At 33.2% G+C, this 26,490-nt stretch overlaps 4 protein-coding genes and 2 long non-coding RNA genes across 9 annotated transcripts; 1 reads left to right on the top strand and 5 right to left on the bottom strand.

Annotated features, from left to right (window-relative positions):
* Window positions 1-1,178: 1,178 nt before the first annotated feature.
* On the bottom strand, window positions 1,179-2,056 carry LOC132803473 (uncharacterized). 2 transcript variants are annotated; one of them, XR_009638746.1, is made up of 3 exons: window positions 1,812-1,995; window positions 1,607-1,728; window positions 1,179-1,477 (listed from the first exon to the last, which is right to left on the bottom strand). It is a non-coding gene; the product is annotated as an uncharacterized LOC132803473 (long non-coding RNA). The 2 variants fall into 2 exon arrangements; XR_009638745.1 differs by having other exon boundaries at window positions 1,179-1,728; window positions 1,812-2,056.
* Window positions 2,057-3,061: 1,005 nt separating this feature from the next.
* Window positions 3,062-6,499, top strand: LOC132799256 (persulfide dioxygenase ETHE1 homolog, mitochondrial-like). Of its 2 annotated transcripts, XM_060816463.1 has the most exons (9): window positions 3,068-3,451; window positions 3,898-4,026; window positions 4,213-4,320; window positions 5,001-5,135; window positions 5,308-5,349; window positions 5,474-5,533; window positions 5,659-5,712; window positions 6,250-6,274; window positions 6,383-6,499. In XM_060816463.1, exons 1-9 carry the CDS (start codon window positions 3,185-3,187, stop codon window positions 6,487-6,489), a joined length of 927 nt encoding a protein of 308 aa, XP_060672446.1. In that variant the 5' UTR covers window positions 3,068-3,184; the 3' UTR covers window positions 6,490-6,499. The 2 variants fall into 2 exon arrangements, with proteins under 2 accessions (XP_060672447.1, XP_060672446.1); XM_060816464.1 differs by lacking the exon at window positions 5,308-5,349 and having other exon boundaries at window positions 3,062-3,451.
* A 1,064-nt stretch (window positions 6,500-7,563) lies between these two features.
* Window positions 7,564-9,123, bottom strand: LOC132803441 (uncharacterized). The gene is made up of 3 exons (XR_009638682.1): window positions 8,895-9,123; window positions 8,026-8,263; window positions 7,564-7,934 (listed from the first exon to the last, which is right to left on the bottom strand). It is a non-coding gene; the product is annotated as an uncharacterized LOC132803441 (long non-coding RNA).
* Window positions 9,124-10,758: 1,635 nt separating this feature from the next.
* On the bottom strand, window positions 10,759-13,612 carry LOC132803440 (disease resistance protein RUN1-like). The gene is made up of 3 exons (XM_060816465.1): window positions 13,476-13,612; window positions 12,164-12,200; window positions 10,759-11,814 (listed from the first exon to the last, which is right to left on the bottom strand). The coding sequence occupies exons 2-3, from the start codon at window positions 12,177-12,179 to the stop codon at window positions 10,970-10,972; spliced, it is 861 nt and encodes a 286-aa protein (XP_060672448.1). The 5' UTR covers window positions 12,180-12,200; window positions 13,476-13,612; the 3' UTR covers window positions 10,759-10,969.
* On the bottom strand, window positions 12,017-13,769 carry LOC132803514 (putative disease resistance RPP13-like protein 1). Its single transcript, XM_060816711.1, has 2 exons — window positions 13,692-13,769; window positions 12,017-13,644 (listed from the first exon to the last, which is right to left on the bottom strand). Exons 1-2 carry the CDS (start codon window positions 13,767-13,769, stop codon window positions 12,769-12,771), a joined length of 954 nt encoding a protein of 317 aa, XP_060672694.1. The 3' UTR covers window positions 12,017-12,768.
* Window positions 13,770-19,318: 5,549 nt separating this feature from the next.
* Window positions 19,319-25,232, bottom strand: LOC132803439 (putative disease resistance RPP13-like protein 1). Of its 2 annotated transcripts, none has more exons than XM_060816462.1 (4): window positions 21,581-25,232; window positions 20,909-21,045; window positions 19,727-19,963; window positions 19,319-19,655 (listed from the first exon to the last, which is right to left on the bottom strand). In XM_060816462.1, exon 1 carries the CDS (start codon window positions 25,068-25,070, stop codon window positions 21,618-21,620), a length of 3,453 nt encoding a protein of 1,150 aa, XP_060672445.1. In that variant the 5' UTR covers window positions 25,071-25,232; the 3' UTR covers window positions 19,319-19,655; window positions 19,727-19,963; window positions 20,909-21,045; window positions 21,581-21,617. The 2 variants fall into 2 exon arrangements, with proteins under 2 accessions (XP_060672445.1, XP_060672444.1); XM_060816461.1 differs by having other exon boundaries at window positions 19,319-19,640.
* Window positions 25,233-26,490: the final 1,258 nt, after the last annotated feature.

Below are 26,490 nucleotides of genomic sequence, written 5' to 3'. Positions count from 1 at the left end.
ATTATTAAAAAACTTTTATTTAGAAATTATGATTAAAAAACTAGAAATTGTTTATGCTAATGTTTGTAGTAATTGGCTTTTATTTTCTTTATTAATTGAAAAAACGACTATCTATTTTCATGTTCTGATTAAAACATACAATTATATCTGTAAAATCAATTAGTAAAAATCTCCGTCTTACTTGCTTTCTTCTTTTTTAAATCTCTAACTTTTCATGGTTAAAAAAAAAAAAAAAAAAAAAAAAAAAAAACTCTAGAAAAAAATAATAATAACGAACAAACTTACTTTCAAGATCAAATTTCCTCATAATAATGGACCCGGGGAATTTGAGCTGAAGCAAGGTGAAGCCAGGACAGGCCTGGCCGCTTGGTGGCCTATGCCTAGGGCATTCACAGAAAAGGGTCCTAAAAAAATTCCCTCTTATATTTACAAAATATACTTACATTAAATTCTCTTGTATTGAAATAACTATAGACATAGTTCTAACATGTATTTTATTTAATGTTCCAATTAATTTAGCTTAGATATGAAATAAGTAAGTTAAGATCCCAATTAATTGAACTTAGATATGCAATGGGTAACGTTCAATTTGATAATTGATAAAGTTTTCTTGCTTGACGTTATTTTGGTTCAAGGGGATCTTGATGGGAATTGCTAGGGTAACTTCCAATTTTGCTTTTTCCTTTTTAATCATATCGATGCTTAATGGCACGAGGAATTTTTCTGTACGCAATGTAAAATCGTTTTAACACATTAAAAACAAACACAATGACAATGGCAAATACAAATACAAGAAGTGGACCTTGTGCATAAGTGGCTTACGATCGTTTAGAGTGTCGGTAATAGCAGCCGTTATCGCCTCTGCTTGGTTTGGAAGACAAACATTGCCTTGCTTGGTAACTATTTATTACCCAATTAACAAAAAATAAAAATTAAGGTAAAATTAAACTAAACTAAAATTTTAATCTCCGAGTTCAAATTTCTTCAAAAATATGTAAAAATTCCAAAAGCAAATAAATTTACTAGGGTTAAGTTATCAAGAACAGCCAGATTTCCATTGGGCTTGGTAGAAAGCTGCCTGCAAAAACCACTGAGAATCGAAGAAGAAGAAGAAGAAGAAGAAGATGATGAAATTAGCCCTAATTGAAGGACGAGCTTAGACAACAACGCTATCATCTTAGAAAGAAATTCAGCTGAATAACCTTCGAACAATATGTCCTCAAGTGATGCCAAATAAGAAACTTAACTTTTTTTATTCTCCTCTCCTTGGCTACAAACAAAAGTAGGGTAGTGTATGTTAACCCTTTTTTTTTTTTTTTTTTTCCCCCAAAAAAAAAAAAAACATTTCCTACCAAATACAGAGCGTAACGACTAACACTGTCCGAGTATGTATAGACAAGACATCATTCAGGACAGCATTTTTCCAGCATTAATCTCTACTCCAAAAGAACTAATCTTCTAATTTATGCTTGGCAGCCTAGTAAACAGAGAAGGTAAAGTTAATTACTCCTATTTTCTCCCACACGAAAGGGTAACCAAACGATTCACTTAAAAAAATAAATAAATAAAGAATCCAGTATCAGAGTAAGTGATTAAAATAAGTTACGTGAGAGCTTGGGAAATGCAGGAGAAATGGTCAGGTCCGTAAGCTCTGACAAAGTAGTCCTCCACCTGAGGGTTCCATCGCAGAATTGGTTTGAAACAGTATCTCTCTGATATGTCCTCCATCTGTTTGCATTTTTACCTCCTTCAGAAACATATATATATGTGCCAATATAATACCCAAGAATTTGGAAGGTAGAGAAAGGAACCTGAGGAGTGGGCCTTAGAAGAGTGAGAAAGCTGCTGCTTCTGAGGATTGTTGCGAGGAAGAAGAAGTCCCTCGCTTTCTTCATTCAAAAGAGGCGAAATGCAAGGGTTTTGCGCCCCAACAGTGCTGTTTTTGGAGCTCCATTTCCTGATGCCTTAATGGGTCGCAACTTTAGACAATACTAGGCCCAAACTTAAATTTCCAATTTTTTTTTTAATTTTTTCATTGGAAATTTTTTCTTTTGTTTATTACGCTTTTTTTTTTTTAGATATTTGTTTATTACACTATATAAATTTCATTTCACATGTTAAAATTTTTCATTTAAGTATATTTCTCATATTACAAGCAAATATTATAGAAACGTTGGTTCACAGATATCAAACATGGTATATTCAATACCTTGAATAAATTTTTAAAAATAGTTATCAAATAATAATAATAATGCTAAAAACACATGATATATAGAAAAATAATGTGGTAGATTTTATTTATATCTTACATATATTTCTCAACCATTGAATTGAAAATCATATTTGGTAAACTCAATTTTTGACAATTGCATAAAAAGATATTATGTATCATACCAAAAAAAAAAAAAAAAATTCCTAAGTTTGCTATTCATTCTTTAGCTGAATATATTTTAATTGTTTTTTTTTATTATTATTATCATTATATTTAAATTGTTCAATCATACAAGTCCCAAGCATATGAGATTATTCCATCAATCACCAACACTAACTTTCAATCAATATTGAGTTCTGCTGCTCATCCACACTTGTGAAGTGTATGCTTATTTGGTAAATATATATTGGCTACCTTTAATATATATATATATATATATATATTTTTAAACAAAAACCTTGGAGTTTGAAAGAATAAAGCAGGACTATGGCATAAAAATGTTTGTTAAAATAATTATTGATAAATAAAAAAGAAAAGAAAAGAAAATAATTCTAGATAAAAATAAATAAATAAAATAATAATAATAATATTGAATTATTTGTCCAATGAAAATAAAGAAAAGGAAAACAGAAAACGTGCCACTTGTAGGTTCTTAGTGCCTCTACGGCATTACCAACTTTTTGTTTTGGCACTTGAGCTAAAAAAAGAAAAACAAAAACTTTTGTTTTGGCATAAATACTCCGACGAGTGCGCTGTCGCTTTCAGTCACACGCTTCGTCATTGCGCGCACAACTTCCAAAACACAAACATCACCATTATTCAGCCCACAAACGAATCCATTCCATTTCCAATCGCTCTCTCTCTATCTTTCTCCGCAAGCACTTTGTTCTGGAGTGCTCAGTGACAGAGCACTGAATCAGAGACGTAGTATATAATAAACCAAAAAAATAAATAAATAAATAAAAATAAAAAATGCTGGCCATGAATCTCATCCGTTGCTGCTTATCTCTTGCTCGGAGATCTCCTTCCCATTTCCTGAATCTCTCCACCACGCAGACCCTAGTCTCTCCATCATCATCTCGCTTTAAGTTGATCACCTTCCAAACAATGGTCTCGCGCGCTTACACGACGCCGTCTCATCCTTCCGGGAAGCTACTCTTCCGTCAGCTCTTCGAGAAGGATTCCTCCACCTATACTTACTTGCTCGCCGATGTCTCTCATCCCGATAAACCTGCTCTGGTTAGCTTTCCTTTCCATGTCAAATTTACCTCTAATGTTGATTAATGTTCTTTCAGATATTTATTTTGTTTTTTTTATCTCTTAGAAAGTTCGCATTTTTATTATTATTATTATTTTTTATTTTTTTTTGGGGTTCCCGCTTGTTTATGTTTTGATGTAAAAATACTGAGTAAGTTGCAAATTTATACATATTTAAAATATAGGATTGTGCCATTTCAGAATTAGCATCGAGCATCGATCACTTTTTATGATTATTATTGCAATTTTATTTTAGGCTCAACAATGTAAATTTTACGTTGTCCTGTTCACTATCGAAGCTCTTAACTTCTTAATAAGGATTCATGTCATTGAGGAAATTTTTTGTCCTGAAAATATGCTGTAAGAATCTTAGACCTGCGTACGCAAATTTGACGCATTCGTATTACATGTGTTTATTTGATTTGCAGTTGATTGACCCAGTTGACAAGACAGCGGAGAGAGACCTTTCGCTTGTTAAAGAGTTGGGACTCAAGTTAATTTATGCTATGAACACGCATGTCCATGCTGACCATATAACTGGCACTGGCCTCATAAAGGTTTGATACCACTTACCTACATAAATATGATAAGTAATTTTGCCTTTTGTTGCTTTGAATATCTTCACCGAAGTGCTAGTTTATCATTAGAGTTTGTTTCTATTTGATGCTGTAGAAACAAAAATGGAATTCTACCTTTTTTGTTTTCTTTATGCATTCCACTATATGTAAATTTGTTTATTGTAGACCAAGGTTCCAGCTGTGAAATCTGTCATTTCTGAAGCAAGCAAATCAAAAGCGGACCTCCTGATTCAAGCTGGTGATAAGATATATTTCGGTGACCTGTTTTTGGAGGTTTGACCAAAGCTGCTTGTTAATTATATAATTAGTTTTTTATAAAGTGGAACAGAGAAACTTGTTGTTTCTGTTGTTATTTTATTTTATGGAGAACTATATTATACAGAAGCATGCATACTTGTTTCAGTTACTAAAGAAATTAAGAATATTATTAGGTTGTGAAAAAAATGTCTGCTCATATGCATGGTGAAGCAATAGCCATAATTGTTCCCAGTTTCTTTCTTGAATCTTGAGCACTGTTTCAGAAAAGTCCATCATCTATTTGTTGAGCCTGCTTAGTTTTCAATCTACATGATTTATTTATTTATTTATGTATTTGTTGTTAAGAATCTGGAACATAACTTCTTTGGCTTATTTCCTGGGCTTGTTTTATGCTAAAAAGGTTTCAAGTAAATCCATCTGTGTGAAGCGAGAGTTGATGCATAGCAAATCTTTGCTGTTCTAAAAGTGTTTTCACTCAAATCTTAAGGAAAGTCACATTTAAGTTTATAGAATTAAATAAATCCCAAAGTGTATGCTGATGCATTCCATTTCTGATGCAACAGTAACCAGTGATCCAAAGAGAACCTTGCTGGTGACAGCTTGTGTTGTGTGTTAGTGGATATGGGTGTGGGTGTGGATGTGGACACGTCTATAGATGTGCATATAGGTGTGTTTATAAGTGAATTTTGTTGCAGGTTCGATCTACTCCAGGCCATACTTTAGGCTGTGTTACATATGTTACAGGGGATGGCCCTGATCAGCCCCAACCAAGGATGGCCTTTACTGGGGATGCCTTACTAATACGTGGTTGTGGAAGAACTGATTTTCAGGTTTAGTGTGTCAAATCCTCATTCTTAACATCTTCAAAATGTTTTTGACAGTTTTTTCAGAAACAGAAAACTGTAGATGGCCTTCCAATGTACCTCTTATTTCATTCTTGAAATGAGGAGTGTTGATTAATTTATAAGGTAGCTTGATTTAATTTCTTTTATCTGCTTGCAGGGTGGGAGTTCACATGAACTCTACAAGTCAGTGCATTCGCAGGCAAGGATTTGAGATTAGGAAGTAGGAAATTGTGTTTCCATGATAAAGAAACTGTTAAATACATTTGGCCTTTTAGACATTTCACCAGGAAACCACTAATTCTCTTTTTGTGTTATAAATCCAGATCTTTACATTGCCCAAGGATACACTAATCTACCCTGCTCATGATTACAAGGGATTCACCGTATGGAATTATCCACTGTTTCTTTTGCGTTGTTTTTATTTTTTTTATTTTTATTTTATATATATATATATATTTCCATTTTTTCTTGGGTCTGTTTCTTATGCCATAAGCTACCTTGATTACAGGTTAGCACTGTGGCCGAAGAGATGCTCTATAATCCTCGGCTCACAAGAGATGAGGTAAATTATTTGCCCTCTCATGTGAATATCTTATTATTTCTTAGAAAGATTTCAAAGTGACTATCTGGAAAATGATTGTACCAGTGTATTGATTTCCGAATCCTTGGTAGAAAGACTTCAATTAAAGATGCCATAGCGCGCTAGTTCCCTGTGTTGTATTTGATTCAATTGAATCAAACCAAGCATTTACTTGACATATTTATAAATATTTTCTTGAAAAATCATTTGAAAGCTGCTGATAGTTCACGCTGGTGTTATAAGAACTCCAATGAAACAGAAGAGAAAAAAAATGAAAGAGGATCGCATAGATTGTGTTAATTTGGGTGACAAATAAATAAATAAATTAAAAAAAAAAAAAAACAGCTTGTTAAGAGCTAGATAAAGCTGAAATTCTTGAATTGAATCTTGCATGTTTTTAATCTATATGTAAGACATCATTTTGGTTTGTCTCTGCTTTTGTTTATATTATACCTAATGTCGGTACTTTTCCACTTCATTACTATCTGACCTTTGACAACTTTAATCTTTGCTATGCAGGAAACATTTAGATATATCATGGAAAGTAAGTATAATTATCTAGCATTACCAACATTCAAAATGACAGCTGCAATTTTATATGTTTTACTTGTATTCTGTGAGTTTGTATTAAGTTAAAATGACTGTTTCACAGATCTGAACCTTCCTTATCCAAAGATGATTGATCTAGCTGTCCCTGCCAATATGGTCTGTGGGTTGCAGGATTTATCAGCAAAGCCTGTTGAGGCTATCTCAAATTGAACATGGTCAGGTATGGCTTATATGTTATTGGTCGACAACAGATTGCTCAACTTGTCTGGAACTATGTGTTGGATATTTCTTTGTGCTTGTCCTTGTATAGGCTGCTATTTTTGCAAATTCTATAACTTCTTTTCAAGGTGATGGTACCACTGCTTTTATATAGTTCTTCTTGTGGGGTTGAAGTCAAAGATCTAGCTATTTGTAGTTGTAGAACCAGAATGAATATATACACTAAAATCCCTTCTTTTTTTTTTACCCTTCCTCCCTAGAATTTAGGTTTCTCATGTTTGGATAGTTTTGGTTTCATTTGACTTAGAAAGTATCTTGAATCTTCCGTACAACTTGAAAGGCTCATTTTGTTATTATTAGGTGGCTACATGGATTTGCACATCTTGGAATCGTAGCGAGCAATACTCATTCATAACAGCATTTTCTTGTGTAGCAGAAGAAGAAAAGAGCACAATGTACAACAGGAACCACTTCTCACCCAACTTTCTCTAAGCCTGGTTGGTGCTCACATATGACCGGCCGCAACTACTTAGAACTTTTCTTTTATGAAATAAAGGACAAAAAGCTAGTTGGAAAAATATAACTGGAACTTCTTGCGAGAACTTTCAATGAGTATTCCCAAGCCCTTCCACAAGCAGAAATACTTTTAATAATAATGTAATTATTGGTAAATTAGGACACACCAAAGTAGTTAGTCCTATTCTATACCTTGGATTGGTAAATAATGAGTTAAGAGGTAATATGAGATAGAGAACCAAGCAAGCTTGTTTATAAGACTTCACTAGAACTAAAAGGAAATCTGTGTGAAAAAATTCCAAATGGGGAACAGAATTAACAAAAAGAAATTTTGTGATTAATGGGGTTAGCAAGTGTCATTTTACTATAATTTTCCTATTCAATTTAATATTTTTTTCCAAATTTTTTATAAATTTACTAGTTCGAGAATCTATTAATATAAAACTGATCATAACACGATTATTTTTCTGGTTTTTGAAGATAAAATGAATAGAATATGTAATGGGGAATAAATTTGTATGATCCATTTTCTGTCGGTCTAAATTTAAGTGTTATACAATATAACCGCCATAGTGTTGGCCTAATATTTTTAATGGAGGCAACTTTGACAATTCCTTATTCATCCAAAGGAAAATAGGTCTTGTTATCTTTATACATTCCATTCCAATAATGGACATAATTAATTTTATAAAAGGTGAGCCTTCTACATGCATGGCTGGTCTTTACTCTGGATTTAACAAAAAGAAGTCTTTACTCTGCACAACAGACTACAAAACGCTATACAAACAAAGAATGGCTGCTTGCAAACGTAGTATACAGAAAGTTGTCCAAGCTTTCCAAATGGCAAGAGTAATGTGATCAGCTTTCTCCTCCTAGCACAAGCTAGATATCCAACGCAAAGGAAGAATCTTCAATGGTGTCTGCAACAAGTCAAAATTTCACTTTGATTACGTTGTAAACATGAATTTTCCCTGTGTATAAATGAAATACAATGATTTTCATTCTACTTACTTTTCACATGAAGACATTTTTTGAATGCTTTTTGTTTCCATCTTCGCATAAACAGTTATCAATTTCCAAATGCGTTTGATTTCTACTTGTTCCCATAGAGGCTTCAATTATGATTTGAGGTATTCCATGGATTTCCCACATAATCACAAATAGCAAGGTCACTAATTTGCCGATCTAAATATATGTAGCATCTTGTCAGACAGTTCTGATCCTAAACAATAGGAAGCTGAAGAATATTCTGCCATGAGTGAGTATTTTTGAAGAAGAGAAAACAAAAAACATGTTAGGCTGAAAAATATACTTGAATTCAATATTTGTATAATTGTTTTGTAGGATTTACACACGAAGTAAAATAACGTAGAATGTCAATACAAGAAAGCCCAAAAATATAGGTAATCAAATCAAGGTAGACAAGGAAACAAATTGCTAAAGTAAAGGAAGATCAATTCCTAAATTGTAGGATGACAGCGGTCTAATTCATCTTTTCAATTTATTGGGTTTTACTAGTAGTATTCACCGTTAAAGGTTTTTGAGATCCAAGTGATAGTAGACATAATTAAGGTATGCTAACGGATTATAAAAACTGTTTAACTCTTCCATCCAAAAAGAAGATGTTTTTGGAGGAAATCTTTCACATGCTGTGAAGCTACTGTTAGACGGCTAGAATATAAAGTCTTATGATCTTAAGCAGCATTGCATAGTATATCTCTAGGACATTTTCTTATATCTCTAGGACATTTTCTTCTCATTGTGGCTACATGTCATTACTTTCATAAGGTTAAACATGCCTCAGATTCAAAAATGAAGTTTCAAAATCCCAGAAGCAGTTTGAAACAATTAAAGAGATCAAGGCAGTATGGAGTACTTACCTGGAAGCTTGGCATTATATTGAGTCAGCTACTATGACCGCATTAGATAGAACTTGGAAATGAAACCCCTTACACGAGTTAACCGGTGCACATTAGTGTTTGCCAGAGGGATAAAGAATGGATCTGCACGGTATTGATTAATATTGCATCATATAATACATAACAGGCTTTAAATGAAAGAAGCAAGTGTAGCTACTTTTGTTTAAGCACAAGAGAAGAGAAAAATTAATCTTACCCGGCTTTTTCCTTTATCAGAAAATGTGAGCCACCTACAATGACAATAAGAGCATTATAATCAGAAATATTACACTTTCAAATATAAAATTCGCGAAGTGAAAACATTTTGAAATTGAAATTTTAAATTGTGGACCTCAATTTCTTGCCATGTTGTAAATGAGACATGTTGTAAATGGACAGTCACATAAGCAAAAGATGCGGAAAGAAGTACTTCGGAAAAGCACAGCAACAGATTGCAGGAAGAAATTCTCAAGCGTCAAGGTAGCCCTGTCTCTGGAAAATTAAATGAATTAAACGTCAAGGTAGCCTTGTTCTGAGGTTTAAGAATATGAATGAAAAATATGCAAAAGGTACAAAAAAGGTCAGTCCCACCATTTTTACACAAAAAGCATCATTACTACGCATATATACAGAGATCAAAATCTAACTAGATTTAAGTGCTTTTGTTTTTGAAAAAAGATTATAGAATCAAGTCCAGAAAGAAGGGTTAAAAATTGTAAATCAACATCTCTGTCAACAACCAGAAGCAGTTTTAAAATGGAGAAAAAAATAAATAAAAATACTATAATTAATCTTACTGATATTTACTCCTTATTAATGTTGAGGCACATCAATTAATTGTACATAATCATAGGAAGAGGAAATGAAGAGCAACAGATATTTTTAAAGTGAAGTGATAGAGAATGAATATTCATCAAAAAATGAAAAGAAACAGAGAGTAAAATTCAAAGCATAATGTCAGAGATTCTAGAAAAGAAAATAATAAATAAATACCTGAACAATTTTGTCGAAGATGGACATCTCTGTCAAATATCCGGATACGAGGGCTGTGAGCGATCTTGGGCCAATCTTCCCCTATCTCTCTGTGGCAGCGTTGAGCTACCAAAGGACAACTCTCGATCGACAACAGTTCAAGAGAAGCAGGCAGACCTTCTTCTGGCAAGCACTGGAGATTAGTGCACTTATAAATTTTCAATTTTTTGAGGGAGGTTAGACTTCGAAAGGCCTTGCTATGTAGGGATCTAAGATTGTCAATATAAAATAGAGCGAGAGAAGTGAGGGTGATGGGAAGTTGCCCTTCCTCCAAGAATGAATCCGGCGCTACATTTTACCCGGAGATGTTTAAAGATGTAAGAGAGGTGAGCATCCCCAGATTCCACTGCATGTTGATAGTAAATAGCTTATCGCATCCCAAAATTGAAAGTGATTTTAAATTCGAAGGCCATCCCTCTTCCAAAAGTGAGACCAGTTTGTTGAAATACGAAATGTGGATTGTATGGATATTGGAGGGCAATCTCCCTTCTGGAAATGACTCCACTTCTGGACAGGCATATAATTCCAACACCTCGAGCGTTGGAAGTTGATCACCTTGGAGTGAAGCCAGCAGCTTTTTGCATCCCAAGATTTCAAGAGTGTTTAAGGATGGAAAATAATCAGGCAAGCAGGCTACACTTAGCTTCGGACAATTTCTTAATGTAAGTCGTGTAAGTTTAGGGAAAGCTCCATCTTCTTGCTCCCCTTCCATCAGCAACCACTCTCCCCAACTTGAAATATCTGAAAATGTTAAGACTTCTAACGACTTAAATGGCCTAGTCATTGAATTAGAAGAAGAACCACCGCAGTAAAATTCATGCCCTATTCTCTCCACCATATCAAACCCTTCCATACACAGCTCTTTGAGAGAGGGAAGTTGTCCAAGTGGCGGCAACAAATAACAATATCTACAATTCTTTAGCTTCATTTTTCCCAAACGACAGAACAAATCACGTCCTACCCAGTCGGGAAAGCTTGTACCTCCATAATTTGCAATTGCCAACTCTTCCACATTTATTCGAGGTTCAAGGAAATAATAGCTTTTTTGCTTTATGTGAATCGTCAACATCATTGTCCCACTCCAAACTCAGTCTGGTAAGGCACTTCTTATCCATTAATGCATTTGCCACTGAAACATCCTCAACGTTTACAATATTCTCTAGCCTTTTGATGCCAAGACTACCACGCAAATTTGAAAGCTTTTCTAACTCTTCAATACTCGATCCACTATCTTTGCCTACGATAAAATAACTTAGTTTTTCAAGAAATTTCAACGCAGACATTTGAGGTGGCATCTCTTCTAAATAAGTCCCCTCAATGTTGATGTGGCGCAAGTTGGTCAGTCTTGCCATACTGTTTGGTAAGCGACTAAGGCTACCACAATATGACAATGACAACGTACGCAGATCAGGCAAATTGCATATCGTCTCAGGTAACTGTTTAACAGCGGCTCCAGACAAGTTCAAGTACCTTAGGTTTTTTAAATTGCCAATTGAATTAGGCAAACGTCTAAATTTGTCACAATATTTCAATATTAAGGTCTGCAAGTTGTACAAAGTACAAACTGTATCGGGTATTGCTTCAATTCCACTCCAACTTAAATCCAAATACCTTAGAAGCTTTAAATTTCCAATACAATCGGGCAACGGCGAGATTGGAATGCAACAAAGCACTCTTAGGCATTGCATTATTTGCATCGGTTCAACATCTAATGATTCTAATCCATTTGTTAGCCAAGTGGGCAATAACTTATTTTCAAAAAGAGCCTCTAAATTCTTGATTCTACGGTCATATCCCATACATGATAATTGACGAGCATTACTTGAAACAACTTTTGAGTCATTATCATCCAATCTCAAACAGAATTCTCCTGAAACAAAACTAGCTAAATCATTCACAAGATCATGCATGATAAAATTATTGTCAGCACATTGAAAGAATGACCTTGACACTAGATCACTAAAGTACTCATCTCCGACTTCTTCTAGAGTCTTGTATTTTTTGAGGCGATCTTCTGCCATCCATAATAAAATTATATATATATTTTTTTAAACTAAAATCTTTTGGAAAAATTGAGCAATAAGCAAAACATCTTTTTAGATTCGGAGGCAAATAGTAATAGCTCAACCATAGAGCTGGAAGAATGTCACACTTCTTTGATAGAAAATTTTATGGATCTAAATATACATAATAAATTCCATAAATAATAAATTACTAACCTCCAAACGCAGCCATTGATAAATTAAATCTTTAATCCTGCAAAATAGAAACAACGTAAAGTAGTGCCTATGGACACATTACTCTCAAACCACTCTCAGATTTCTGAAAACCCTAATTTCCAAATACTGTATGATATATCATGTTTGCTTGCCCTAGACTCTTTAAATAGTCTCTGCAAGTCAGACTTATCCATTAATTTTTACACACATAAAATAATAATAATTTGATAATATAATTATACTAGGAAAAATATGGATAAGTCAATGGGCTTATAAAGAGAGTTGGTCCTTCAGTCCAATGGATCAACTGGAGTCTTATAGAGAGTGTGTGACCAAGGGCCCTACTACAAAATAATAAAATAAGCCAGTCCCATTAATGACATAAATAGGCCCTGTAAGTGAATAATTGATTATGCCAAGTCCACAAATATTAATTTAATTCAACATTCTTTTCATCAATCAATTCCCATATATGATTCTTGAGTATTTTTTCGCACTCCTTGGAATTGTGTTTGGAGCGCAAAAGACCACCAAGTGAAATTATTGCTAAAGGAAGAGTATTTACTTGGCTCCACATTATTCTTACTGAATACGTGTTTTGCGAATCATTTCCAGCCATCTTCGTCGGATATTATTTGAAGACAATGATTTGGAACATTGCCCATCATCGATCCAATACTGTCACTACGTGTTGTCACAATAATCTTACTTCCAAACACTGCAAATTCAAGTGGACTCTTTAATGCATACCAGTGGTCATAATTCTCATTCCAAACATCGTCAAGAACCAGGAGAAACTTTTTGCCTTCCAAAACCTCTTTCAACTTAAGTTGCAGATCATATTGGTACTCGATAGAGCATGTTCGAGAAGTGACCTTTTCAAGAATTGTTTTTGTCAACATAAAAACATCAAACTCATCAGATACTGTAATCCACATTTTGATGTCATATAAGTTGTTTACTCTGAAATCATGGTAAGCGAGCTTAGCAAGGGTGGTCTTGCCCAGCCCACCCATGCCTACAATGGGAATTACAGATATCTTATTACCAGTATCAGCATATGAGAGCAACAAATTAACAATGGCCTCTTTATCAGCATTCCTACCATAGATACCAGATTCGTCTTCCAAAGGTGGTACTATTATTGAAACTCTAGGTGAAGATTTGTTTTCAACACGGCCTACTTCTTTCAAACCAATCAGATCCTTTTGTTGCACAATATATTCAAGTGTGTCAAGGATCTTGGCTATCCTTTGGTTTATTTGCTTAGCATAATATGTAGTAGAGAAGAAGCTGAGTAGATGAGGCTTACCTTCGATCTCGCATCGGAAAGCTTCAGTGTGGATCTCATACACCAAGTCCTCTGTCTTGTAGACCGTGTGTTTGAGCTCGTTCAGCCATTTCCTCACAGCACGATCAGCGAGTTGCTTCTTCTCAGCATCATCCAACACTTTATTAATGGCCGATAACTTGATCTTCAACTTGTTAGCTCATCTTCCACATTCTTTTCACGGAAGAAGTCAACCACCTGCTTTGAAGCCATCCTATCAAACAGCAGCTGAAGTGAAGCAGACAGGCAAGCTCCACCAACTAATTCCAGAGCCATACTTAATTTATGTATGTCTTCTAAGTTCAAAGTAGCAGAAAGATATGAGTCTGATCAATTGCAAACGGAGAAAGAGTGTTTCTGTCTTTGTGTTTGTGTTTTGTTGCTAGATGTTAAAGTTATTTCTTTGCCTTCTTCTATTTTTCAAAAAAAAACAAAAAAAGAAAAAATTTATAAAATCATTTTCTATTCCTTAATTTCTGGTTCGCGTGCATGTTACTCATTGTGTGCTCCAGCTCATAAAAGTGAATAATAATTCCATGCTTTTGGCGAGCAAAAAACCTCTTTTTTTTTTCTTTTTTTTTTTTTTAGTAGAAAACGACACATACATGTGCCCGATCTCATAAAAAATAATTAAGAGCATCCAATGGCAGTCTTTATTTTAAATAACATAATTTTTTAAAATAAAAAATATTTTAAAAATTGAAAAAATAAAGAGTGAGTGAGATTTTTTATGCCATTTCAATGATACTATATATAATTATTTTTTATTTTGCATTTTTTTATAAACAATTATATTTTACATTTTTTTCTTTTTTTTTCTTTTCTTTATAACAAAATAGTATTTAAAAAAAAATTGATATTATAATTAATATTGTGTATAGGAAATTGTTTATCACTAAATAAGTCCATTAAAAATTTTATATAAAGAATGAGTTTAACGCTTTATATTTGAAAAATCAAATACCATTTTTTAGTTTAATTTTTCAATTTAAAAATTAAATTATTTGTGAAAATGAAATAAATTTTTTTCAAATACAAATAATAAAATACTTTTAAAGAATTTTTTGAAGATGCAGCCTAAATTTTATGTATTCTTTTCGTGGTTTGTACTGATTTAAGTATTCAAATATATTGTTATTACCACAAAAGTAAAAAGGTATCTAAAAGTCGAATCGTTCAGCGTTACTTTAGCAGATTCGACAAAGAACATGTGGCTTACCTTTTTGTTTTTTTCTTTTTTTTTTTTGCTGGAAAAGAACATGTGGCTTACCTGATGGCTAATGTCCCATTCTGAAAATGTAATATTAGACAGGGGATTTTTTTTTTTTGATATATATATATATATATATTCTTTATTTTCTAGTTCTCTTCTAATTTCAAACAATCTCAATTAGCAATCCCAATTTATTTTCACATGTACAAATAGTAATTGAAAGGGAAAATGAAACTAAGAATTGAGTCTTGACGCTTGGGAGACCGAGAAAGGTGGTGCCACTGCGAGTATTCTTGTGTACAAGTAGAAAAAATCCCTCACTTCTTCATTCAAAAAATGCAAATAAATGTTATTAAAGTTTCTTTTTAATGAATGTCATCAAAGTTAAAGGGGCCCACCCAAATAGAGTTCCATCTTAATGGGTAACAACTGGTAACAACTCAGACGCTGCTAGGCCCAGAACTGTTTCTGTTTGATTGGTTTCGGTTTATTTATTAAACAGCTGTTTCTAAATGCTTGCTATTTTTTTTTTCCATAAATAAATATTAAATCTGATAATGTATCGTCTTACATTGTGTTTGTCTCATATTATATCGTGTTAGTATAGAACTAAGTTAATCCAAATATAATTTATTAAGTTTTCGTATGAAAATAGATAAATTCAAATTCATTTGATAAATTATTGTGTAATCCATCATCCAATCTGTTAACCCATTAACGATAAATACAAATTTAAAAATTTAAATTTCACTTAAATTTTAAATAATAAAATAATATTTTTTTTAAAAATTACAAAGATTCTTGTTTATTTTTAGATTTTTTAAAAATTAAACTAAAATTGAATAAATTAATACTTATTTAACAATAAATAAAGTAATTTTAATATTATAAGATATATACAATTACCAAAATACCTCTTTTTAATGGATCTAATAAATTTATCATGTTTATTGTGTTTCATCGGTAAAACCAATTAATTTATTGGATCTTATTGGGTGATACTAATATGGACCTGACACGATATTATCAATTCAAACCCATTAATTATCATATGGGTTTGTATCATATTATCCTGTTTTATGAGATTTTTCCAGGTCTAATAAATACATGCTTTCTGCTTTAATTTTTTCAAAAAATAAAACTACTACTAAAATGTGCTTTAGAATAATATTATTCTTAAACTGACCAAAAAAAAAAAGTTATTTTAAATGAGTTAATTGCATAAACACTTGTGCATAGTGGTTGTGTCACAATGATCATATCTACTTTTTTTTTTTTTTTAAAGCAATTTCGTCTTATACACTTTGTGAAACTGTCAAATAGATCCTTTATAAAAATATTGATATATATATATATATATATATCCTGCATAAATAATATTAAAGATATATTTTTTCCTGAAACTATGTCGTAAAAATATTAATATTGCATAAAAATATTAAAGATGTGTTTTGGCCACCTGCTTTTGGAGGTTGGACTGCAGTTACGTAACTAGTTTTATGCAAAGTGGAACAGAGAAGCATGATTTTTTCTATTGTTATTTTATGTTATGGAGGAAACTATATTATAGAGAAAGCATACAAACTTGTTTCAGTTATCAAAGAAATTAAGAAATATTAGTATTAGGTAAAGAAATAAAAAGTTATGGTCTATGCTTGTTCATATGCATGGCAAAGTTAGACAACTGGCATACTTGTTCCCAGTTTCTTTCTTGAATCTTGAACAATGTTTCATACTGTGCATCATCATCTATTTATTCAGCCCCTGCTTGGTTTTCAATCTTAAACATGACTTACTTTAGGCTTATTTCCAAGGCTTGTTTCATATCAAGAAGGTTCCATGTAAATCCATTTGTGTGAAGCTAGAGTCAATTTATAGGTAGCTTTGTTATTCTAACAGTGTTTACTTTAATTCCCAACAAACAAGTGTTTCTCACTCAAATCTTAAGGAATTTCGAATTTAAAGTTTATGGCATTTAATAAATCCCAAATCGTATGCTGATGCATTCCATTTCTGGTACAAGAGGGGAAAAAAAAATCTTTACTAGTGACAGCTTGTCTTGTGTGTTAGTGGGTATGGGTGTGGATGTGTATATATATACATGTTGGTGTATCTATTTGCAAATTTTGTTACAGGTTCCTATCTACTCCAGGCCATACATTAGGTTGTGTTACATATGTTACAGGGGATGGTCATGATCAGCCCCAACCAAGGAAGGCCTTTACGAGGGATGCCTGACCAATATGTGGTTGTGAAAGAACTTATTCTCAGGTTAGTGTCTTAAATTGTCATTTAAACCTATTCACAGTATTTCTTGACAGTTTTTTCAGAAACAAAAGACTATGGATATGGCCTTCCAATGAACTTCTTAGTTCATTCCTGAAATTAGGAGTTTTGATTAATTTATAAGGTAGCTTGATTTAATTTATTTTTTCCGCTTGCAGGGTGGGAGTTCACATGAACTCTACAAGTCAGTGCCTTCGCAAGCAAGGATTTGAGATTAGGAAGTAGTAAATTGTGTTTCCATGAGAAAGAAACTGTTAAACACATTTGGCCGTAGACATTTCGTTGGATCACTAATTCTCTTTTCGGGTTATAAATCTAAATCTTTATATTAATTCCCCATAGATATGTGGAAAAATCCAACACCACTTTCTATATTGAAAGAAATAAATAAAATAATAATAATAATAATTGCAAAAATAAAATAAAATCAGACAAATATATTTAATTGCAGATAACATATCTAATTGCAAAGAACAAATAATCATTAAGGTTCTAATGCCTTAATGTTTAAAAGATTTTAATCAATTAAGAAAAATAAATCAGAACGATACTAATAATAATAAAAATTAAAGCAATAAAATAGGCGATCTAAGGATCAGCATAAAATTAAATAGCGAAAATTAAATAATAAGCGCCAGAAGGTTTGTTTTATGTTAAAAACTGAATTAAAAATGAGAAAATTATTCTAGTGTAAAGAGATGTAGTAGAGGTTAAAGTGTCTCTCCAATGAACAAATGAGGCTTCAATATATAGTAAGAGAAATCATCCACAAATCTCTTTCTTTTCGATGTGAGATATTTGAAAAACTTTTATTTCTAGAACCCAATTGATTTTTCTTCTCCTAATCCATATGGGATATTTTTCCTTTTGCTTCTTTATTAGCTTAGACCGAAAATATTGGTACAAACATACCTGCTCATGAGTACAAGGGATTCACCATATGGAATCATCCACTGTTTCTTTCGTATTGTTTACTTTGTTTTTTGGTTTTCATTTGTTTTGTTTTTTAAAATTTTCCATCTTCTTTTTTGGGTCCGTTTCTGACTCTTATGCCATAATCTCTATCTTTGATTACGGGTTAGCACTGTGGATGAGAAGATGCTCTATATTCCTCGGCTCACAAGAGACGAGGTAATTATATGCCTCCATCATGTGAATGTCTTATTATTTCTTTCAATGATTTCGATGTTACCATTTGGTAAACAATTTATTCATTAGATTTCTGCTAATGGTTGTACCATTGTCCTCATTTGTTGATTTTGTAATCCTTGGTAGACAGACTTTAATTAAAGATGCCTTTGTTGAGCTAGTTCCATGTATTCTATTAGATTCAATAGCATCTGGCCAAGCATTTACCTGACCTATTTTATAAATATGTTTCAGATAATCATTTGAAAACTATTGATAATTGAGTTCACACTCTTTGTTATAAGAACACCAATGAAATGCTAAAGGAAACCACGAAAAGGAAAAGGATGGATTGTGTTATTTTGTATGGCCAAAAAAAAAAAAAAAAAAAAAAGTTTGTGCTGTTAAGAGCTAGACATAGCTGGAAATTATTGTATCGAATTTAACTTCTTCTTGTTTGTTCGTTTGTTGTTGTTGTTGTTTTTTTTTTTTTTTTTTTTTTGCATTCATGTTATAACTTTTCTCAACACTTTTCCCCTTTATTTACCTCACCATTGACATCTAGAATTTTGCTATGCAGGAGAACTTCTATATCATGGAAAGTTAGTATAAATATCTAGCATTGCCAAGATTAAAAAAGAAAGCTGCAGTTTCATATGTCTTTCTTACATTTGGTGAGTTTGTATTGGGTTAAAGTGGCTGTTTCAGAGATCTGAACCTTCCTTATCCAAAGATGATTGATCTAGCCGTCCCTGTGAATATGGTTTGTGGGTTGCAGGATTTATCAGCAAAGCCTGCTGATGCTATCTAAAATTAAACATGGTCAAGTACGGCTCTTACCTTATTGGTTGACAACAGCTTGCTTAACTTGTCTGGAATTATGTGTTGGATGGTTGTTTGTATTACTTGTCCTTGTATATGCTGCAACTTTTGTAAATTCTATAACTTCTTTTTCAAGGTAATGGTTTGATATAGCAGAAGCTTACGAAAACGGCGAGATTAATCAAATACGGACAACAATATTTCAAATATTTGTTGATTCATGCACGAATGCCAAAGAATTGAAATGAAAAGAGGATAATTTTTGAAATTTTTATTAATTCACAGCCACTTTTACAATCTCCAAAATAAAACTTAAATATAAGAGGCTAAAATGAGCTGTCTTATTAATTATTGAAATTACAATAAATACAAAATCTGCTCAAAAAAGAGAACTTTGCTAATTTGAAAATATTATTAAAGTTCACAATCCTTTGATTTATGAACAGTTGATAGAACTGAATTTCGATATTCGTAGACAAAAATTTTAGAAAGTCAAAATATATCAAAAATAATAATTTTGATATATTAAAAAAAAATATCTTTACTCTGCACAACAGACTACACAACTGTATACAACAAAGAATGGCTGCTTGCAAACATGGTATATATAAACTTGTCCAAGCTTTCCAAATGGCAAGAGGAATTTGATCAGCTTTTTCCTCTTAGCACAATCTAGATATCCAACGCAAAGGAAGAATCTGCAAAGGAAGAGTCTGCAACAAATCAAAATTTCGCTTTAATTCCCTGTATATAAATGAAAAACAACGACTTTGATTCTACTTACTTTTCACATGAAGACATTTTTGAATGCATTTTGTTTCCATCTTCACATAAACAGTTTTCAATTTCCAAATGCATTTGATTTCTACTTGTTCCCATAGAGGCTCCAATTAAGATTTTAGGTATTCCATGGATTTCCCACATAACCACAAATACCAAGGTCACTAATCTGCTGATCTAAATATATGTAGCATCTTATCAGACAGTTCTGGTCCTGAATAATAGGAAGCTGAAGAATATTCTGCCATGAACGAGTATTTTCGAAGAAAAGAAAACAAAAAACACGTTAGGCTCAAAAATATACATGAATTCAATATCTGTATAATTGTTTTGTAGGATTTATGCAGGAAGTAAAATAGCATAGAACGTCCATACAAAAAGCCCAAAAATATAGTCAAATCAAGGTAGATAAGGAAACAAATTGCTAAACTAGAAGAAGATCAATCCTATATTGTAGGATAAGAACTGTCTAAATCATCTTTTCAATTTATTGGGTTTTATTTGTGGTTTTCAGAGTTTAGAAAAGGGTTTTTGGGATCCAAGTGATGGCAGACATAATTAAAGTATGCTAAGAGATTATAAAAACTATTTCTCTTCTATCGAAAAAGAACATGCTTTAGGAGGAATTTCAGATGCTATGAAGCTATTGTTAGACCGCTAGAATATAAAGTTTTATGATCTTAAGCAGCACTACATAGTATACAGCTTATCTCTAGGACATTTTCTTTCTCATTTTGGCTACATTACATTACTTTCATAAGGTTAAGCATGCCTCAGATTCACAAATGAAGTTTCAAAATCTCAGAAGCAGTTTGAAACAATTCAACAGATCATGGCAGCATGCAGTAGGTACCAGGAAGCTTGGCATCATATTGAATTAGCTACTACAACCGCAGTAGATAGAACATGGAGACGAAACCCCTTACACAAGTTAACTAGTGCACATTAGTTTTTGCCAGAGGGAAAAAGAATGGATCTGTGCTTAAACAGTATTGACTAATATTGCATCATATAATACATAACAGGTTTTAAATGAAAGAAGCAAGTGTGGCTACTTCTGTTCAAGATCAGAAAATGTGAGCCACCTACAATGACAATAAAAGCATTATATTCAAAATTATTACACTTTCAAACATAAAATTCATGAAGTGAAAATATTTTGAACTTGAAATTTTAAATTGTTGACCTCAATTCCTTGCCATGTTAAGAGGACATGTTGTAAATGGACAGTCAGATAAGAAAAAGATGCGGAAAGAAGTACTTCTGAAAAGCACAGCAACAGATTGCAGGATGAAATTCCCAAACGTCAAGGTAGCCCTGTCTCTGGAAAATTAAACGAATTAAACGTCAAGGTAGCCCTGTTCTGAGGTTTAAGAATATGAATGAAAAATATGCAAAAGATACAAAAATGGTCAACCCCACCATTTTTACACAGAAAGTATCATTACTACACATATATACAGACATCAAAATCAAATTAGATGTAAGTGCTTTTGTTTTTGATAAAAGATTAGAGAATCAACTCCAGAAAGAAGGGTAAAAAACTGTAAATCAACATCTCTATCAACAGCCAGTATCATGTTTAAAAATGGAAAAAAAAAATTATACTATAATTAATCTTACTAACATTTACTCCTTATTAGTGTTGAGACACATCAATTAACTGTACGTAATCGTAGGAAGGGGAAATGAAGAGTAACAGGTATTTTTAAAGTGAGGTGATAGAGATTGAATATTCATCTCAAAATGAAAACAAACATGGAGTAAAATTCAAAGCATAATGTCAGAGATTGTAGGAAAAAAAAAAAATATATATATATATATATATATATATATATATATATATATATATAAATACCTGAACAATTTTGTAGAAGATGGACATCTCTGTATAATTACAACATATCATCAAATATAACTTCGTCAGCTATCCGAATACAAGGGATGTGAGCGATCTTGGGCCAATCTTCCCCTATCTCTCTCTGGCAGCGTTGAGCTACCAAAGGACAACTCTCGATCGACAACTTTTGAAGAGAAGCTGGCATACCTTCTTCTGGCAAGCACTGGAGATTAGTGCACATACAAATTTTCAATTTTTTAAGGGAGGTTAGACTTCGAAAGGCCTTGCTATGTAGGGATTTAAGCTTGAAATTAGAAAATAGAATGAGAGAAGTGAGGGTGGTGGGAAGTTGCCCTTCCTTCAAAAATGAATCCAGCGCTTCACCTAGGGAGGCGAATTTTAAAGATGTAAGAGAGGTAAGCATTCCCAGATTCCACTGCGTATTGACATTAAATAGCTTATCGCATCCGTAAATTGAAAGTGATTTTAAATTCGAAGGCCATCCCTCTTCCAAAAGTGAGACCAGTTTTCGGCAAAAGGCAATGTGGATTGTATGGATATTAGAGGGCAATCTCCCTTCCGGAAATGACTCTACTTGTCGACATCCACCTAATTCCAACACCTCGAGCGTTGGAAGTTGATCACCTTGGAGTGAAGCCAGCAGCTTTTTGCATCCCGAGATTCCAAGAGTATTTACGGATGGAAGATAATCAGGCAAGTAGGCTGCACTTAGCTTCGGACAATTTCTTAATTCAAGCCGTCTAAGTTTAGGGAAAGCTCCATCTTCTTCCTCACCTTCCATCGGCAACCACTCTTCCCAACTTGACATATCTGCAAATTTTAAAACTTCTAACGATTTAAATGGCCTAGTCATTGAATTAGAAGAAGAACCGCCACAGTAAAATTCATGCCCTATCCTCTCCACCATATCAAACCCTTCCAAGAGCAGCTCTTTGAGAGAGGGAAGCTGTCCAAGTGGCAGCAACAAACAACAATTTCTACAATTCTTTAGCTCCATTTTTCCCAATCGACAAAACAAATCACGTCCTACCCAGTTGGGAAAGCTTGTACCTCCATAATTTGCAATTGCTAATTCTTCCACATTTATTTGAGGTTCAAGTCTTTCTAATATCGTTTTTGCTTTATGTGAATCATCAACATCATTTTCCCACTCCAAACTCAGTCTAGTAAGGTACTTCAAATTTGCCACTGAAACATCCTCAACGTTCACAATATTCTCTAGCCTTTTGATGCCAAGACTACCACGCAGATTTGAAAGCTTTTCTAACTCTTGAATACTTGATCCACTATCTTTGCCTACAGTAAAATAACTTACTTTTTCAAGAGATTTCAACGCAGACATTTGAGGTGGCATCTCTTCTAGATCAGTCCCCTCAATGTTGATGTGGCGCAAGTTGGTCAGTCTTGCGATATTGTTTGGTAAGCGACTAAGGCTCTCACAATACCTCAATGACAATGTATGCAAATCAGGCATATTGCATATCGTCTCAGGTAACTGTCTAACACCAGTAGAAGACAAGTCCAAGTGCCTTAGACTTTTTAAATTGCCAATTGAATTAGGCAAACATCTAACTTTGGAACAACTTCTCAATATTAAGGTCTGCAAGTTGTACAAAGTACAAATTGTATCAGGTATTGCTCCAATATCATTCCAAGATAAATCCAAATACCTTAGAAGCTTTAAATTCCCAATAGAGTCGGGCAAGTAGTGCAATTTTACAAGGCCACACAAGCGAAGCACTCTTAAGCATTGCATTGTCTGCAATCGTTCAAAATCTACAAAGAGCAGTTTATTTAACTCTCCCAACGATGGCTCTGGTAGAAAAGTGCGCAATAATTTATTTTCAAAAGAAGCCCGTAGATCCTCGATTCTATATTCATATCTCATACATGATAAATGCCGAACATTATTTGAAAGAACTTTGAAGTCATTGTCATCCAACCTCAAACAGAAGTCTTTTGAGATAAAACTAGCCAAATCATTCACAAGATCATGCATGGTATAATAAATATAACCGTAATAATTGGTTAAAGAACAATTATTGCATTGAAAGAATGACCTTGACACTAGATCATGAAAATATTGATCTCCAATTTCTTCTAGAGTCTTATTTTTTTGTGGTTGCAGAAGATCTTCAGCCATCCACAATAAAATTAAATCTTTTTTCATAAATTCATGATCTTTGGGAAAAATTGAACAATAAACGAAGCATCGTTTTAGATGCGGAGGCAAATAGTAATAGCTCAACCATAGAGCTGGAAGAATGTCACACTTCTTTTCATCAATCAACTCCCATATATCATTCTTTAGTATATTTTCCCACTCCTCGAAATTGAGTTTGGAGCGCAAAAGACCACCAAGTGAAATTATTGCTAAGGGAAGACCTTGGCATTTTTCAACAATTCTTTTACCAATCGCTTCCATATCTGAATATTTACTTGGCTCCACATTATTATTACTGAATACGTGTTTTGCAAATAATTTCCAGCTATCTTCATCTGATATTACTTGAAGACGATGATTTGTAACATTGCCCATCATTGATCCAATACTGTCGCTACGTGTGGTCACAATAATCTTACTTCCAAACGCAGCAAATTCAAGTGGACTCTTCAATGCATACCAGCGGTCATAATTCTCATTCCAAACATCGTCAAGAACCAGGAGAAACTTTTTGCCTTCCAAAACCTCCTTCAACCTAAGTTGCAGGTCGTATTGGTCCTTCATAGAGCATGTTCGAGAAGTGACCTTTTCGAGAATTGTTTTTGTCAACATAAAAACATCAAACTCATCAGATACTGTAATCCACATTTTGATGTCAAATAAATTGTTTACTCTGAAATCATTGTAAACGAGCTTAGCAAGGGTGGTCTTGCCCAGCCCACCCATGCCCACAACGGGAATTACAGAAATCTTACTACCAGTATCAGCATCCGATAGCAACAAATTAACAATGGCCTCTTTATCAGCATTCCTACCATAAATACCAGATTCGTCTTCCAAAGGAGGTACTATTATTGAAACTCTAGGTGAAGATTTGTTTTCAACACGGCCTACTTCTTTCAAACCAATCAGATCCTTTTGTTGCACAATATATTCTAGTTCGTCAAGGATCTTGGCTATCCTTTGGTTCATTTGCTTAGCATAGGATCTAGTAGAGAAGAAGCTGAGTAGATGAGGAGGTTTACCTTCTATCTCGCATCGTAAAGCTTCGGTGTTGATCTCGTACACCAAGTCCTCCGTATTGTAGATTGTGTTTTTGAGCTCATTCATCCATTTCCTCACAGCTGGGTCAGAAATTTGCTTCTTCTCAGCATCATCCAACACTTTATCAAGGGACGATAATTTGATCCTCAACTTGTTCAGCAGCCCATAATCCACATTCTTTTCACGAACGTAGTCAACCACCTGCTTTGAAGCCATCCTATCAAACAGCAGCTGAAGGGAAGCAGACAGGAGAGCTCCACCAACCACTTCCAGAGCCATACTTTGTGTATGTGTATGTCTTCCAAGTTCGCAGTAGCAGAAAGATATGAATCTGATTGATTGCAAACAGAGAGAGAGTGTATGTTTGTGTTCTGTGTTTGCGTTTGTGTTTGGTTGTTAGATCTTAAGAGTTATTTCTGTCTTCTTTTCTTTTTTTTTCTTTTTTTTCTTTTTTTTTTTTTCCATTTTATAAATCATTTTATATTCCTTAATTTCTTATTCGCACGCATGTGACTCATGGTGCGCTCCAGCTCATAAAAATGAATAATAGTTCCATGCTTTTGGCAACTAGCAAAATAAAAAAGACTAATACACGTGCCCTAGCTCATAGAAAATGACTAATACTCGCTTTGCCCCAGCTCATGCCTTATGTATTCTTTCCATGGTTTGTAACTTTGTATTGATTTAAGTGTTTGAAAATTGATATTACCAAAAAATTAAAAAGTGTCTAAAAATTTGACTCTTTCAGGCGTTACTTTAGCAAATTTGGCAGAGAACATGTGGCTTACCTAGTACTTGTGCTCCATTCGAAAAACATGAATATCAGGCACTGGAAAATTTTATTTTGGGGGGTAAATAATATATAATATACATGTTAATTTAATATATGGAAAAATATATATGTAAATATATATGAATAAATAAAATTAATGTAAATAAAATATAAAAAATTAATAATATTAAAATTAGAATCTGTATATTCTTGTTAACGATGATTTATTTTTTAGAAATTTTATTGAAATTTATATAGTACCACAGTTTATTTAAGACGATTCTTACTGTTCCATCAATACATATGTTTTTCGATGATCATCTCCTAAAATACAATGAATATAAAAGCTATCGGACACAGCACTATCAAACCTTTTCTTTTCGAACTCTCAATATACTTTCGTTTACCATACTATACTATGCAGATCAATGTAATTCTCTCCGTATCTAAGAATGCAGGCGCACTGTATTTGTTCCTTACGTGTGCATCCAACTCTTAACACACAACCTATGCCCATAGTCAATTTGGTCAAATCTCAAATAATTCTCAAAACCCAAACCGTTAAAAAAATATATATATACAAGCCCAAAGCCCATTAAGAAATCATTCAGACATAGCCCAAAATTATAACAATACATAACCCTCTTTTTTTTTTCTTTTTCTGTTTTTTTTTTTCCTTTACTTTTTCTAGTTTTCTTTTAATTTCAAACAATCCCAATTTATGCACATCTTTATAGAGTTGAATGGGAAAGTGGAACATGAGGAGTGAGTCTTAGACTCTTGAGGAAGAGAGAGATCCGTGTTGCTGCTACCTGCTGCCACTACCGGGATTGTTGTGAGTAAGAAGAAGTCCCTTCTTTCTTCATGCAAAAAATGCGACTAAATGTTTATCAAAGTTTTGTTCTTATTATTGTTATTTTTTTTATA

Source organism: Ziziphus jujuba, chromosome 4, assembly GCF_031755915.1.
Source record: "Ziziphus jujuba cultivar Dongzao chromosome 4, ASM3175591v1".
NCBI classification, from domain to species: Eukaryota; Viridiplantae; Streptophyta; class Magnoliopsida; order Rosales; family Rhamnaceae; genus Ziziphus; species Ziziphus jujuba.
This window is presented reverse-complemented; position numbering and strand designations above follow the sequence as displayed.